This window comes from Schistocerca serialis, chromosome 1 (assembly GCF_023864345.2).
Source record: "Schistocerca serialis cubense isolate TAMUIC-IGC-003099 chromosome 1, iqSchSeri2.2, whole genome shotgun sequence".
Lineage (NCBI taxonomy): Eukaryota > Metazoa > Arthropoda > Insecta > Orthoptera > Acrididae > Schistocerca > Schistocerca serialis.
Genome location: NC_064638.1, coordinates 651,111,061 through 651,128,401, shown reverse-complemented (window position 1 = coordinate 651,128,401; position 17,341 = coordinate 651,111,061). Strand labels below are relative to the sequence as shown.

Here is a 17,341-nt window from a genome sequence, read left to right as displayed (position 1 = left end):
GTAGTAATAGACGGCAAATCATCAAGTAAAACTGAAGTGATATCAGGTGTTCCCCTGGGAAGCGTCCTGGGACCTCTGCTGTTCCTGATCTATATAAATGACCTGGGTGACAATCTGAGCAGTTCTCTTAGGTTATTTGCAGATGATGCTGTAATTTGCTGTCTAGTAAGGTCATCCGAAGACCAGTATCAGTTGCAAAGTGATTTAGAAAAGATTGCTGTATGGTGTGGCAGGTGGCAGTTGACGCTAAATAACGGAAAGAGTGAGATGATTCATATGAGTTCCAAAAGAAATCCGTTGGAATTCGATTACTCGATAAATAGTACAATACTCAAGGCTGTCAATTCAACTAAGTACCTGGGTGTTAAAATTATGAACAACTTCAGTTGGAAAGACCACATAGATAATATTGTGGTGAAGGCGAGCCAAAGGTTGCGTTTCACTGGCAGGACACTTAGAAGATGCAGCAAGTCCACTAAAGAGACAGCTTACACTACACTCGTTCGTCCTCTGTTAGAATATTGCTGCGCGGTGTGGGATCCTTACCAGGTGGGATTGACGGAGGACATCGAAAGAGTGCAAAAAAGGGCAGCTCGTTTTGTATTATCACATAATAGGGGAGAGAGTGTGGCAGCTATGATGAGTTGAGATGGAAGTCATTAAGGCAAAGACGTTTTTCGTCGCGGCGAGATCTATTTACAAAATTTCAGTCGCCAACTTTCTCTTCCGAATGCGAAAAAATTTTGTTGAGCCCAACCTACATAGGTAGGAATGATCATCAAACTAAAATATGAGAAATCAGAGCTCGAACAGAAAGGTTTAGGTGTTTGTTTTCCCGCGCGCTGTTCGGGACTGGAATGGTAGAGAGATAGTATGATTGTGGTTCGATGAACCCTCTGCCAAGCTCTTAAATGTGAATTGCAGAGTAGTCATTTGGATGTAGATGTAGATAAAGTTTATAGACTCACACTGACCCAGCTTGTTAAGGATTCTGTAAACTCTAACTCTTCTGCGGTTGTTTTTATCACATATTAATACAAGCTGTGCACATTCACAGGAACCAAATGAGCATGTAGAAAACTTTCCTTCTCCTTACATTTTCTACAACTTACTGGGAGATTATGAAGTCCAACAAGGTATAAAACTGATGCAAGGTATCTTGGCATTCATCTCACCCAGAAATAGAAATTCATGATACATACACAGCTAGTAAGCATAAGGGCCCTTGTAGTCTGATGTGAGTGCAAGGCAGTATATTAGTATCTTGTTTTTACGCATTCAGAACCATTCAAACTGATGCCCTGCTCACCGCTGTCGGAATTCATCCTCTAGATTTAATTATTAGACAAAGGGCATACATGCCTTCAAAGAAGAATTCAAGAGAAAAATAGAAAAAAACGGGAAAAGAGACATCTCGTTTTAAAACAGTTCCTTTAGATAAGGAGAAAAGTTTTAAAAACAGCAGTATCTCGAGGAGATGTCGTGTAAGTGGACAGCACTTGAGTATGTTGTTACAACTACAGTTTCGCATAGAATTATCATACTCAAACCACTGGCACTGCAATCTATATGATTCATCTTTACGAACAATACCCCTGTGATCGACCAAATAAGGCCTTATCCAGTAAGTTTATGGCCAGCAAAACTTTAACCTTTATGTACCTGTTTCCATTTTTTACAGCACTCTTCTGATATTTTCAAAAACATAATCCTTTCTTTTTTTTGGGAGGGGGGGGGGGGGGGGGGGGATGACGCAAACTACAAACTTATCCCAACTTACCCAACATCAAAGTCACTAAATACACTTGAATCCTCCAATTTAGACTGTAAGTTGTCACCAGCTTTGCTGTATCAAATCCTCAATGAGTAAATGCTGTAGTTGTGTTTACAGCACCAATTTAAGCAGGCTGTTAAATAATAACTAGATGGCACAATTGTGCCACATATTCTTCATTTATCTGTTAAAGCTGCTATGTCATGAATTAAAATTATTTATTATATTCACTGAGACCGTATTTTCGATATTTTTTTAATGCCTATATAGCATGATTTTATAAAAGCCATTCAAAATCAATTAAAATATGATGAACAATAAAATTTGTAGAATTACAATGTTGTGCTGACAAAATGATCAGCAACTGTATTCGATCTTATTATTAGTTTTTCCATCTCACTTGTAATGACAATTTGGACTAACAGCAAGACCATAAAACATTTCTACCTATTAATCACCAACCCAAATTGTCAATGCAACTGAGATGGAAAAATAATAATTTTAAAAGAGTCTGCATTTAATTAAAATAAATGGCTGATTTAAAAGTGAAAACTAATTTTGGGAGCAAATAAATTTTCAGATTCAAAACAACTTTGTGTTGCTACTTGTCAGTAGCCACCAGCAGTAATCACCCAAAGAGGAGCGGTTTCCTTGATGTAATATTGTGGGATTTACAATACCTGATCTGGCAGTATACCCAAGAACTGTGTGTTCCACAGCATCATTGAAAAAGCCTGATGTGTCACTACTATATGTCTGTTACTACAGGTATTTTAACTGATTCTGAGTGACTTTTATAAAAGTTATTTTACAGACATAGCAATCTGCCAAAAATAGATCCGAGTAAATACCAAGAAACAGATTAAAACTTTGCATCACTGATGAAAACCAAAAATAGTTTTTAAATCACAATACACCAAATTAAGAGAGATCCATAGTTATTATAAATAAGGCCAATAACCATAATACACCAAATTTAAGAGATTTATAGTCATTATAGATAAGGCCAATGCAGTACAATCATGATACGTAGTTGTTGAACAGCATGTTTAAACTGATGCCATGAAAACAACACAATATGTCCAATAATTACACAGTTAGTGACAAAGTACAAATGGTATTTTCACTGTTCAGACGTGATTGCTGCATCTGTCATTAAGTATGTAATTATAGTCATGCAATCTGCACAGCCAATAAAGTCACCGAAAACCTGAAATTTGTTGACAGATAGTCTGCAACAGATAGACCATCTTTGCTTATGAAATTTGGAGGCAGTGTCTACTCAATAGAGAAGGAAATTCTGACAAATAACATTAGCCAGTTCATTCACTAACAAGTCTGTGTTAACTGCAGAGATGCTCAGATGGTTAAATATTCATCTTTATGTTGTTTATAATCTCAGACATAATTTCCAACCACACATCAGGCATCCAGAATGTCATCCAAGGGCAAAAATACATATGAATGAACAACATTTGTGTTATAAATCAAAAGATAACAACTATGACCTCATTCCAGTTAGTCTACTGTTTCTGCAGTTTCTGGAGGGATGATTTCATAATGTATTGTGCACTTGTTCACAGACCCTCAGATGCAACAAAAGCTTTAAGAGAAAACATCAATTCACTAGTACATATATTTCTCACTCACACCATCATTATCAGAGCAGACTTCAATCTAGCAATACTCAATTGGGATAATTACAGTTCTGTAAATGATGGGCATAATAAGACATCCTGTGAAACATTACTAAATGTCTTCTCTGAAAACCACGTGTGACAGGCAGATTGAAGGCCCATTCTTGAGGGAAATGTACTTGATCTAATGACAACAAACAGACCTGATCTCTTTGAGGATGTCCACAGTGAAGCTAGTATCAGTGACCATTAGACAGTTGTAGCAACAATGATTACCAAAGAACAAAGGGTAACCAAAACACGTAGAAAGATTTGTATGTTTAACGAACTACATAAAGATACACACACTATCTCTCTCTCTCTCTCTCTCTCTCTCTCTCTCTCTCTCTCTCTCTGGGCATATGTAATGGTTGTTAATGGTATAATGGTATCACAGTTAAAGAGTTCAGACACTCATGGATGAGACTGGAACTGAAATTGAGATCAGCAAAACAAAAGTAGAAATGCTGAACTCCATTTTCAAACATTCCATTAGAAATAAATCCATGAGTATCGCCCAAATGTAATTCTTACTCACTGCAAAGATGAGCGAAATAGATATGTTCACGGTGTTGAGAAACATTGAAATTGTTAATACCAAACAAAGTTCCTATCAGATTCTACATCGAATTCAGGGAAGAGATAACACTCCTTAAACAATAACATACCATATAGACCCCTCTAGTGGTTTGAAACCCCCATGAACCATGGACCTTGCCGTTGGTGGGGAGGCTTGCGTGCCTCAGCGATACAGATGGCTGTACCGTAGGTGCAACCACAACGGAGGGGTATCTGTTGAGAGGCCAGACAAACATGTGGTTCCCGAAGAGGGGCAGCAGCCTTTTCAGTAGTTGCAGGGGCAACAGTCTGGATGATTGACTGATCTGGCCTTGTAACATTAACCAAAACGGCCTTGCTGTGCTGGTACTGCAAACGGCTGAAAGCAAGGGGAAACTACAGCCGTAATTTTTCCCGAGGACATGCAGCTCTACTGTATGATTAAATGATGATGGCGTCCTCTCGGGTAAAATATTCCGGAGGTAAAATAGTCCCCCATTCGGATCTCCGGGCGGGGACTACTCAGGAGGACGTCGTTATCAGGAGAAAGAAAACTGGCGTTCTACAGATCGGAGCGTGGAATGTCAGATCCCTTGATCGGGCAGGTAGGTTAGAAAATTTAAAAAGGGAAATGGATAGGTTAAAGTTAGATATAGTGGGAATTAGTGAAGTTCGGTGGCAGGAGGAACAAGACTTTTGGTCAGGTGATTACAGGGTTATAAATACAAAATCAAATAGGGGTAATGCAGGAGTAGGTTTAATGATGAATAAAAAAATAGGAGTGCGGGTTAGCTACTACAAACAGCATAGTGAACGCATTATTGTGGCCAAGATAGACACAAAGCCCATGCCTACTACAGTAGTACAAGTTTATATGCCAACTAACTCTGCAGATCATGAAGAAATAGATGAAATGTATGACGAGATCAAAGAAATTATTCAGGTAGTGAAGGGAGACGAAAATTTAATAGTCATGGGTGACTGGAATTCGTCAGTAGGAAAAGGGAGAGAAGGAAACATAGTGGGTGAATATGGATTGGGGGGAAGGAATGAAAGAGGAAGCCGCCTTGTAGAATTTTGCACAGAGCATAACTTAATCATAGCTAACACTTGGTTCAAGAATCATAAAAGAAGGCTGTATACCTGGAAGAATCCTGGAGATACTAAAAGGCATCAGATAGATTATATAATGGTAAGACAGAGATTTAGGAACCAGGTTTTAAATTGTAAGACATTTCCTGGGGCAAATGTGGATTCTGACCACAATCTATTGGTTATGAACTGCAGATTGAAACTGAAGAAACTGCAAAAAGGGGGGAATTTAAGGAGATGGGACCTGGATAAACTGAAAGAACCAGATGTTGTAGAGAGTTTCAGAGAGAGCATAAGGGAACAATTGACAGGAATGGGGGAAGGAAATACAGTAGAAGAAGAATGGGTAGCTCTGAGGGATGAAGTAGTGAAGGCAGCAGAGGATCAAGTAGGTAAAAAGACAAGGGCTAATAGAAATCCTTGGGTAACAGAAGAAATATTGAATTTAATTGATGAAAGGAGAAAATATAAAAATGCAGTAAATGAAGCAGGCAAAAAGGAGTACAAACGTCTCAAAAATGATATCGACAGGAAGTGCAAAATGGCTAAGCAGGGATGGCTGGAGGACAAATGTAAGGATGTAGAGGCTTAGGGGTAAGATAGATACTGCCTACAGGAAAATTAAAGAGACCTTTGGAGAGAAGAGAACCACTTGTATGAATATCAAGAGCTCAGATGGCAACCCAGTTCTAAGCAAAGAAGGGAAGGCAGAACGTTGGAAGGAGTATATAGAGGGTTTATACAAGGGCGATATACTTGAGGACAATATTATGGAAATGGAAGAGGATGTAGATGAAGACGAAATGGGAGATAAGATACTGCGTGAAGAGTTTGACAGACCACTGAAAGACCTGAGTTGAAACAAGACCCCGGGAGTAGACAACATTCCATTAGAACTACTGATGGCCTAGGGAGAGCCAGTCATGACAAAACTCTACCATCTGGTGAGCACGATGTATGAGACAGGCGAAATACCCTCAGACTTCAAGAAGAATATAATAATTCCAATCCCAAAGAAAGCAGGTGTTGACAGATGTGAAAATTACCGAACTATCAGTTTAATAAGTCACAGCTGCAAAATACTAACGCGAATTCTTTACAGACGACTGGAAACACTGGTAGAAGCCTACCTTGGGGAAGATCAGTTTGGATTCCGTAGAAATGTTGGAACACATGAGGCAATACTGACCTTACAACTTATCTTAGAAGAAAGATTAAGAAAAGGCAAACCTACATTTCTAGCATTTGTAGACTTAGAGAAAGCTTTTGACAATGTTGACTGGAATACTCTCTTTCAAATTCTGAAGGTGGCAGGGGTAAAATACAGGGAGCGAAAGGCTATTTACAATTTGTACAGAAACCAGATGGCAGTTATAAGAGTCGAGGGGCATGAAAGGGAAGCAGTGGTTGCGAAAGGAGTGAGACAGGGTTGTAGCCTCTCCCCGATGTTATTCAATCTGTATATTGAGCAAGCAGTAAAGGAAACAAACGAAAAATTTGGAGTAGGTATTAAAATTCATGGAGAAGAAGTAAAAACTTTGAGGTTCGCCGATGACATTGTAATTCTGTCAGAGACAGCAAAGGACTTGGAAGAGCAGTTGAACGGAATGGACAGTGTCTTGAAAGGAGGATATAAGATGAACATCAACAAAAGTAAAACGAGGATAATGGAATGTAGTCAAATTAAGTCGGGTGATGCTGAGGGAATTAGATTAGGAAATGAGACACTTAAAGTAGTAAAGGAGTTTTGCTATTTACGGAGTAAAATAACCGATGATGGTCAAAGTAGAGAGGATATAAAATGTAGACTGGCAATGGCAAGGAAAACGTTTCTCAAGAAGAGAAATTTGTTAACATCGAGTATAGATTTAAGTGTCAGGAAGTCGTTTCTGAAAGTATTTGTATGGAGTGTAGCCATGTATGGAAGTGAAACATGGACGATAACTAGTTTGAACAAGAAGAGAATAGAAGCTTTCGAAATGTGGTGCTACAGAAGAATGCTGAAGATAAAGTGGGTAGATCATGTAACTGATGAGGAGCTATTGAATAGGATTGGGGAGAAGAGAAGTTTGTGGCACAACTTGACTAGAAGAAGGAATCGGTTGGTGGGACATGTTTTGAGGCATCAAGGGATCACAAATTTAGCATTGGAGGGCAGCGTAGAGGGTAAAAATCGTAGAGCGAGACCAAGAGATGAATACACTAAGCAGATTCAGAAGGATGTAGGTTGCAGTAGGTACTGGGAGATGAAGAAGCTTGCACAGGATAGAGTAGCATGGAGAGCTGCATCAAACCAGTCTCAGGACTGAAGACCACAACAACAACAACAGTGGTTTGAAAAAAAATCAAAGGTCATATTAATCTACAAGTAGGGTGGCAGTGATCCACAAAACTGCCATCCAATATCTTTGACACCGATTTGCCGTGTAGCCTTAAAACAGAGCTCAAATGTAATGACTATCTCAAACAGAATGACCTCCTCCATGCCTACCAGCATGGATTCAGTACACATAAATCATACGAAACTCAATTGTACTTTTCTCACATGACATCCTGAAAGCCATGGATCCAGTCAAGGTTCAGTACAAGCAATACATCTTGACTTCTGAAAAGCATTTGATTCATAATCACACCCGCACTTACTATCAAAAGTATGATCATATGAGAGATCAAGTGCAATTTGTGACTGGATTGATAAGTATTGTATCAGTTGCCACAAACTATAATTGCTCTTGTTTCAGTATCTCCTGTAGTTTTGGCTTGTTGCTATTGTTCTTACAAACAGTACCAAATAGGGTTGTTAAATGATTTTTTTTCCTTACCTACTTCATTATTTGTGATAAACATTTCATTCTTTCAACAACATTTTTTTTTCCCCCCAGTGCAGTTACAGTTCAAAATATGGGTTGGCAACTGGTGGCCTGCAGACTGCATCCGGCCCACGATTGGTTTCAATCTGCCCCACAGAAAAAATTCCATGTGAACAAAATATGAATGTACTCTCAAATGGTACATAAGTGGACAAGAAAAAATTCCTGGATTTCCTAGTTAAAAATATGCACATTTTCCTGGATGAAAGTACATTTTTTCCATGTTATGTGACAATATGCTTTTCCTCAGAGCTATAAAACTTATCAATCCTTTAGATGGTAAAGGTTTTATACACTGGCATAGAACTTCCCTGCACTTTAGGAAATGAAAACTTATAAAAATTCAACATGTTTTGGAAATAACTTTGATGTGAGACAACATGTAGACTGCATATTTTCATATTACAAAAGTGTAAATAAAAATTCTGCCAAACACAGCATGGTAGGTTCCGAAGCACTAAAATCAATATTGCGCCGCACAATGTGATTTTCTCAGCCAATCATTATTCATGTTATATGATCTCATCAGCCAATGACAGCAGATATTCCGAGCACAGGGCACATGATGTACCGTAACCAGCCAATAGCAACATCAATGTTAAGTTGCGTGAACACACAAATAGGAGAAGATGAAGATTAATGTATATACAGTATAGCTACAAGACAAGCTAACCTTTCACATATAATATTGGTCTGTTTTAGTGTCTGTCACCCTTTAAGATATTTCAAACACGAATGAGCCGGTAAAATTTTAAATAATGGCATAAATGGCTGGTCTTCTGGGCCCAAAATTTTTATAAGGGGCTAGTTCTCCAAGTGTTACATTCTGAATGAGAGTCAAACATTCCATGGTTTAAGAAATTCATCACACATTCTCATATGTAACATGATTCATCTTGTATAAAATGAAATTTACACTGAAAGTAACAGTTCTCAAATGATCACTTGCAATGTTTTCCTGCAACCTGTTAGAAATGTAGACAGTTGTGATGCAACTTTCACTGAAAGCAGTTTGTTATTATGAAGTCTTGCATAGAGTTTGTCCTAAGCCTTTGACACATTTTGCTGTCACCAGATGCTCGTGTGTGAGCACTGTGTTTTGTTGCTGTAAATGGCGCACTTTCTTTGTAACTAAAGTTTTATTTTGATGATAGTCTCTGATTTATTATTTATTGCTGTAACATTATTCTGCAGTATCAGGGTAAAGTAAAATTCTTTGTTAGAGTATCAGTTGTTACCATTAAAAATTACAAAAATTTAACTGAATACCACAACAATGAAAAATTCCTGGAATTCTAAAAAAATACCTGCACTTTTCTTGGATTTCCATCTGTCCAAGGGCCTATATGCTGTGTCTCAGAAACGCTTGTTTTGAGGTTTCTGGTGTTGTGTGGTAGGAAATGGAAGCTATTCAAATTGTCACATTACCCCATGAACATTAAAGTCATGAATGCCATAGTTTTGACTTTATGTGCTGGGAGCTTTCCTGTCACATCATGATTGACTGACAGAGATGTCACTGAAGAGAAGTATTACTAAAATTCCAAATATAATTTCAACAAGAACTGGAATGTTAAATAGTAGATCACTACATCTACATCAACAGACATACTGTGCAATCCATGTATGATGAATGGTTATCATGTACCAGTACTAGTTATTTCCTTTTCTGTACTACTCACAATTACAACACAGGAAAAACAACTGTCTCTGTGCCTCTGTATGAGCTCCACTTTCTCTTCTCTCAGCTCCAGGGTCTTACACGAAATATTCATTCTATGTGTTCTTTCTACAGTCTCTCAATTTTCTCTAGTGTTTCATAAAAAGGATGTTGTCTTCCCTCCAGGAATTCCCATTTGAGTTCACAAAGCATTGAACCTATCGGTAACAAATCTAGCAGCCTGTCTCTCTGAATTGCTTCCATGTCCTCATTTAATTTGAATGGACTGTACTAGTTTTTTACATGTGGTCTCCTTTATACACTATGTGATCAAAAGTATCCGGACACCTGGCTGAAAATGACTTACAAGTTTGTGGCACCCTCCATTGGTAATGCTGGAATTCAATATGGTGTTGGCCCACCCTTAGCCTGATGACAGCTTCCACTCTCGCAGGCATATGTTCAATCAGGTGCTGGAAGGTTTTTTGAGGAATGGCAGCCCATTCTTCATGGAGTACTGCACTGAGGAGAGGTATCAATGTCAGTTGGTGAGGCTTGGCATGAAGTCGGCGTTCCAAAATATCCCAAAGGTGTTCTATAGGATTCAGGTCAGGACTCTGTGCAGGCCAGTCCATTACAGGGATGTTATTGTCATGTAACCACTCCACCACAGGCCATGCATTATGAATAGGTGCTCGATCATGTTGAAAGATGCAATCGCCATCCCCAAATTGTTCTTCAACATTGGGAAGCAAGAATGTGCTTCGAACATCAATTTAGGCCTCTGCTGTGATAGTGCCATGCAAAACAACAAGGGGTTCAAGGCCCATCCACGAAAAACACAACCACACCATAACACCACCACCTCCAAATTTTACTGTTGGCACTATATACGCTGGCAGACGACATTCACTGGGCATTTGCCATACCCACACCGTGCCATTGGATCGCCACACTGTGTACTTTGATTCATCCTCCACACAATGTTTTTCCACTGTTCAATCGTCCAATGTTTACATTCCTTACACCAAGCAAGGCGTTGTACGGCATTTACCAGCATGATGTGTGGCTTACGAGCACCTGCTCAACCATGAAATCCAAGTTTTCTCACCTCCCGCCTAACTGTCATAGTACTTGCAGTGGATCCTGATGCAGTTTGGAATTCCTGTGTGATGGTTTGGATAGATGTCTGCCTATTACACATTACGACCATCTTCAACTGTTGGCAGTCTCTGTTGGTCAACAGGCGAGGTAAGCCTGTAAGGTTTTGTGCTGTGTGTGTGTCCCTTCACGTTTCTACTTCACTGTCTCATCGGAAACAGTGGACCTAGGGATGTTTAAGAGTGTGGTAATCTCCCATACAGATATATGACACAAGTGACACCAAATCACCTGAACATGTTCAAAGTCCGTGAGTTCTGCGGAGCACCCCATTCTGCTCTCTCATGATGTCCAATGACTAATGAGGTCGCTGATGTGGATACCTGGCAGCAGGTGGCAGCAGAATGCACATAATATCAAAAACATATGTTTTTGGAGGTGTCCAGATACTTACGATCACATGGTGTATATGAGTAACACTTTCCTAAAATGATTCCAATAAACCAAAGTCAATCATTCAGGTTACCTACTATCATCCTTACAGGCTCACTCCATTATATATCACTTTGCAACGTTAGACATAGATATTTAATCAATGTGACTTGTGTCAAAGAGCAGAGCACTATTAATGTTGTATTCAAACATTATGGAATGTTTTCCCTGCTTATCTGCATTACTTTACATTTTTCTACATGAAGAGCAAGCTGCCATTCATCACACCAACTAGAAATTTTGTCTAAGTCATCTCATATCCTCCTACAGTCACTCAACAAGGACATCTTCCATACACCACAGCATCATCAGCAAACAGCCACAGATTGCTGCTCACCATGTCCATAAGGTCATTTATGTACACAGAAAAAAGAATGATCCTATCATACTTCCCTGGGACACTCCAGATGAAACCCTCGTCTCTGATGAACACTCGCCATTGTGAATTACATACTAGGTTCTATTACTTATTAAGTCCTGGAGCTATTCACATATCTGGGAACCTATTTCATATGCTCGTACCTTTCTTCACATTTTGGCGACCAACCCTAGCTCAGACCACACCACTGCATTCAAAAGACCATGCCTGAATACAATTCAGGCTGCAATTTTCTCCACATGCAAGCCACCTATCATTTGAAAACTGGACTCAATTCATACAATAACAATGTAAGGATGTCTCACTACCTGTCCCATGATACCTGTCCATTTCTGGAATTGTTTTGAAGGAAAAAAAAAAAACATCAGTGGACACAACAGCTACTGTCTTGATTGTCTGGGCCAATATGTGATCATGCTGATGTAATTTCGTGCGAGTACTCGCTAGGCTTCACAGTTTGCATAATTCTGCTACAAATATATATATATATATATATATATATATATATATATATATATATATATATATATTTTTTTTTTTTTTTTTTTTTTTTTTTTTTTTTTTTTTTTTTTTTTTTTTTTTTTTTTTTTTTTGGGTGAGCAAGAAATTTTGGAAGCTCAAGAGGAAGAAATTACTCAATAATTGCCTCATATTTTTGTTTTTGGATGGCTATTTAAACTTTCTGTCAACATTATTTTAAAATTTGTAATTTATCAAAACACTACTGTAACAATGTTTCGTTTTTGCATCCAAAATGCCCAATGCAGCTCGGCAGCTCTATTCGGAAGTCAACGAAGAAGCCCTTGGAATTGTTTATGCCTTAAAAGATTTCACGCATTCTCACATGGTACAAAATTCCACTTAGTCACAGATCATGAACCTTTAGTTTCCATGTTTCACCCTTCAGCATCTTTACCTGACAAAGCCGCTTCTCGACTTCAATGTTGGCCTCATTTTCGTTGAGATATAATTACGAGATCCATTTCTTTCCTATGTTGCAGCACGCAAATGTGCACACATTGTCTCAGCTGCCCTCGTGCTCAGATCCATTGTTCAATCAGGAAGTAATGCTGTGTTTTCAACTTGACGTGGAAGCAAGGCATACTACTGATGGTTCCCCATTATCAGCTACAGGTTTGCACCCGCAGTAGGTGTGGACCCAGTGCTTAAACAAGTGGCGTGCATGATGAGACATGGCTGGCCTAACCGTCCACCGGGACAGTCATCAGACCCACTGCAGAACGTCTATGCTTTCCATCACCATCTTCCCCTGTTAGAAGATGTCATTCTCTTGTCGACAGGAGGTACTCCACATGTTACAGCAACTCTGTGTAGGAAGGTTCTCAGCCTGTTACATCAAGGTCATTGTGTGATCTGGATGATTATTGATCACAAGGTGGAGAGACTGGTTGTGGCCTGCCACAAGTGTTCAAATCAATAGGCAGCACCATGTAATATTTTTCACCCTTGGCCAGTGCCCATGCTATCTTGGGAAAGAATCCATATTGACTTTGCCACAGCATTTAGACACTTTTTGGTGATTGGCTGATGATTAGTTTTCCAAGTTTCCTTATGTTGTTCATTGTCTACCACAGCAGACATGACTACCATGGCACTGTCAAAAATTATTCCTGTCAAAGATCTATCTAGTGCAGTGGTTTTGGACAATGGTCCTCAATTTCTGGCTTAAGGATTTTTGCTCACTTAACGGCAGCTGCCACATCATGGTGCTTCTCTTTCATCCACAATCCAATGGCAAGGCAGAATGTCTTGTATGAACTTTCAAACTGAAAGTGTGCAAATATGTCACAGAATTTCTAGCGGACGAGACCCTTACATTCTAGACATGGTCTCCAGCTTTTCCACTGGTGGACCAGCCCCCCCACAGACAACACAGCTCGAGCCCTTGATGCCCATGCGTTTCCTTCTCTCTCGGCATGTGGGGGACGGGTGGTGGAGGGTGCTGGTGCTTCATCATTCCGCGCAACGGTGACTTCTAGGCTGACACAGGTGCCTCCTACACTGACAGAGGTGCTGCTTACACTGACCATGGCACTTGCCAGCAAAGTCTACATTACCTCCAGACAGTGCGGCTCCCCAGCTCACGGCACCTATAGACATGACTACTGCCTGCAGGTTGCCGGAGTCATTCGCCTGCTTTCCTGAAGCGGATGGAAGGCACATGTGTTCATGCTTACATCACTTCCATCCTTACTAGTGGACCAGGAACTGTTCATGCTCTGGACAACTGCATCAGACAATATGAATGTGTCAAGCATCAGGGCACATGGTAGACGAGCCATCATCTGGTTGCTCCCCCCCCCCCCCCCCCCCCCCCCCCCTGCCTTCCCTAAGGAAGGAGGTGCATAGTTAAACCACACATTACTGCACCTCTGCCACCACTAGAGCAGTGCTTGACCATGTGCACACTTATTTGAGTAGTGTAGCTGCTCTGGGCTCCCACAGGAGGCTACCGACTTTGGTCCAGCACCTCTATTGCCTACAGCGAACATGAAGCGCCACATGGCTGGCAAATGCTTGTTATAAAGCCAGCAGTCTTGTGCATATTCTCTAAAGGGTATGTACCTACAGTCTCACACTGTGACTTAATAAATACTTGGTTTCTTATGACCATATCTTTTATTGTGTTTGGCGTTACGACAGTGGTATTACCAAAGAATGCTGAAGAATAGATGAGCAGATTGTCTTTGGATTGAAGCTCACAACAGCAACAGCATATGTTACCCTTTGTTCCTATTTTTGTCCTCTAATGTTCTTTCGAGCACTAAGTTGACTATACCTAAATGCCGTAGCAGATATCTGACTAACCTGTTAAATTTTGAATTTTTTGATACTATCACAAGTCAAATACTTCCATGTTCTCCCTCAAACATCCTCTTTGTGAATGTCCACATCAAACCTGAAATCAATAAACTACATAAAAAATCAGTAGTGTCATATCTCAATGAGGAACTTGAAACTTTCAGCACAAGACAGGAGCATGTAGAGGAACTATGGCTCAAGTTTAAAAGAATAATTGACCATGCACTGGATACATGCACTGAAGTGTCAAAGAAACTGGTATAGGCATGCATATTCAAATACGTAAACAGGCAGAGTATGTCACTGCGGTCGGCAATGCCTATATGAGACAACAAGTGTCTGGCACAGTTGCTAGGTTGGTTACTGCTGCTACTCTTGCAGGTTATCAAGATTTGAGTGAGTATAAACATGGTTGTATAGTTGGCGCACATGCGATGAGATACAGCACCTCCAAGGTAGTGATTAAGTGGGGATTTTCCCACACGACCATTTCATAAGTGTACCATGAATATCAGGAATCCGGAAAAACATAATCTCCAACATCGCTGCAGCCGGAAAAAGATCCTGCAAGAACAGGACCAACAACCACTGACGAGAATCATTAAACGTGAGAGAAAAGCAATCCTCCTGCGAACTGCTGCAGATTTCAATGCTGGGCCATAACAAGTGTCAGTGTACGAACCATTCAACAAAACATCATCGATGTTCGGAGTTGAACGCCCACTCTTGTATCCTTAACGACTGTACAACACACAGCTTTACACCTTGCCTGGAACCATCAACACCGACATTGGCCTGCTCATGACTTAGAAACATGTTGCCTAGTCAGACGAGTCTCGTTTCAAATTGTATCAAGCGGATGGACGCGTACGCGTATGGAGACAACCTCATGAATACATGGACCCTGCATGTCAGCAGGGCAGTGTTCAAGCTGGTGGGGCTCTGTAATGGTGTGGGACGTGTGCAGTTGGAGCGATATAGGACACCTGATACATCTAGATACGACACTGACAGGTGACACGTATGTAAGTATCCTGTCTGGTCACCTGCATCCATTCATTTCCATTGCGCATTCTGACAGATTTGCACAATTCCAGCAGGACAGTACGACACCCCACTCGTCCGAATTGCTGCAGAGTGGCCCCAGGAACACTCTTCTGAGTTTAAACACTTCTGCTGGCCGCCAAATTCTCCAGACATGAACATTATTGAGCCCATCTGGGATGCCTTGCAATGCGCTGAACCAGAAAAAATCTCCCTCATTGTACTCTTACAGATTTATGGACAGCCCTGCAGGATTCATGGTGTCAATTGCCTCCAGCACTACATCAGACATTAGTTGAGTCCATGCCATGTTGTGCCGCGCCACTCCCGCGTGCCCGCAGGTGCCCTTCACAACATTAGGCAAGGTGTACCAGTTTCTTTGGCTCTTCAGTGTACGTACGCAGTAGAACAGTTCATAGTGGGAGGGCCCCTCCATTGTATATGGTCAATTTAAAGAAACTTCTAAAGAAACACAAATTACTGCATAATATATGTAAAACAAAGCATAAGGCTGTAGATAGAGAGATGCTGAATAAAATTCATTTGGCTGCCAAGAGAGCAATGCGTGAAGCCTTCAAAAACGACCATAGTAGAATACTGTCTGATAACATGTAAAGGTTTTTAGTGGCACCAAAGTTAGGGGCCAGTCCCTAGTGAATTAGACAGGAACTGAAACTGAGTGTAGCAAACCAGAAGCTGAAATGCTTAACTCCGTTTTAAAATGTACACAGTGTTGCTACAAGAAAAACAAAGTTTTCGCATATAATATTGTTCTCAAGCTGCAAGAGAAGCTAAGCTTTCGCATATACTGTTGATCTTTTTTGCGCGTGTTACACTTTAAGATATATCACACAAATGTGCCAGTAAAATTTTCAATAATGACATAAATGTCTGAGCTTCAGGGTTCGAAATTCTTCTAAATGGCGCGTCATCAAAGAGTTGATTTTTAAATGAGAGTCAAACGCTCTGTGATTTAATAAATTCATGGTACATTCTTGCACATAGTTCAACTTACGTAAAAGGATATTTACTTTGAAAGCAACACTTTTCAAACCATTATTCGCAATATTTTCCCGCGACCTGTTAGAAATAGGTTCGTTTCAGCAGTTGCCAGAAAGTGCAGATAACAGGCGACACCACTATTGGGTAGCTATCATTACGTAGGAAGCCCGTATGTACGTACGTGTAGCCGGCCGGAGTGGCCGTGCGGTTCTAGGCGCTACAGTCTGGAGCCGAGCGACTGCTACGGTCGCAGGTTCGAATCCTGCCTCAGGCATGGATGTGTGTGATGTGCTTAGGTTAGTTAGGTTTAATTAGTTCTAGATTCTAGGCGACTGATGACCTCAGAAGTTAAGTCGCATAGTGCTCAGAGCCATTTGAACCATTTTGTACGTACGTGCAAAACATTGAACGATCATACATTATGTCATAAAAGAAACAAGACATCAGAGGATACTGCAAGAGCATCGGAATTTCGTGAACAATATTAAAATGTGCACATTTAAAGTGCATACTTAAAGTCCACATTCGTATGTCCGCATTCCCAATGAAGTAGACCTCGACCTGATATTAAGCTTTTCAGTGTGGTTTTCGGGATGTAAATTTTCTTGGAGCACCAGTACCATATTATATAATGTTTGGTTCTTTATTATGACATAATGTCATACGTGCTAGAAATTGAAAACGTGCACTTGAAATGCGTGCGAACAGTTGAAACTAGCCAGTATTGTGGAATTAAACACTTCGTTTCAAATACATTGACTGCCTCTGCGGAAAAGGTTAACAGAAGTCAAATTTCTTTAGCAGACAAACAAAAATAACTTCATTGTCCCACAAGGTGATTAATGCTTGACTGTCAGAAAGGTGGAAATA

The 17,341-nt window shown here is 40.2% G+C and overlaps 1 protein-coding gene across 2 annotated transcripts in view; it reads right to left on the bottom strand.

The window, feature by feature from the left end:
* Nucleotides 1–17,341, bottom strand: part of LOC126479065 (pre-mRNA-splicing factor CWC22 homolog) — a 136,800-nt gene that overhangs the window by 34,196 nt on the left and 85,263 nt on the right. Inside the window, exon 8 of one of the 2 annotated variants that reach the window (XM_050103753.1) lies at nucleotides 7,929–8,056. The exons of the other annotated variant lie outside the window; for it this stretch is intronic. Within the exon in view, the coding sequence (XP_049959710.1) occupies nucleotides 7,957–8,056 (100 nt within the window). The 3' untranslated portion in view covers nucleotides 7,929–7,956. Of the gene's footprint in view, nucleotides 1–7,928; nucleotides 8,057–17,341 lie in introns of those variants that run through there. 2 annotated transcript variants of the gene reach the window in all.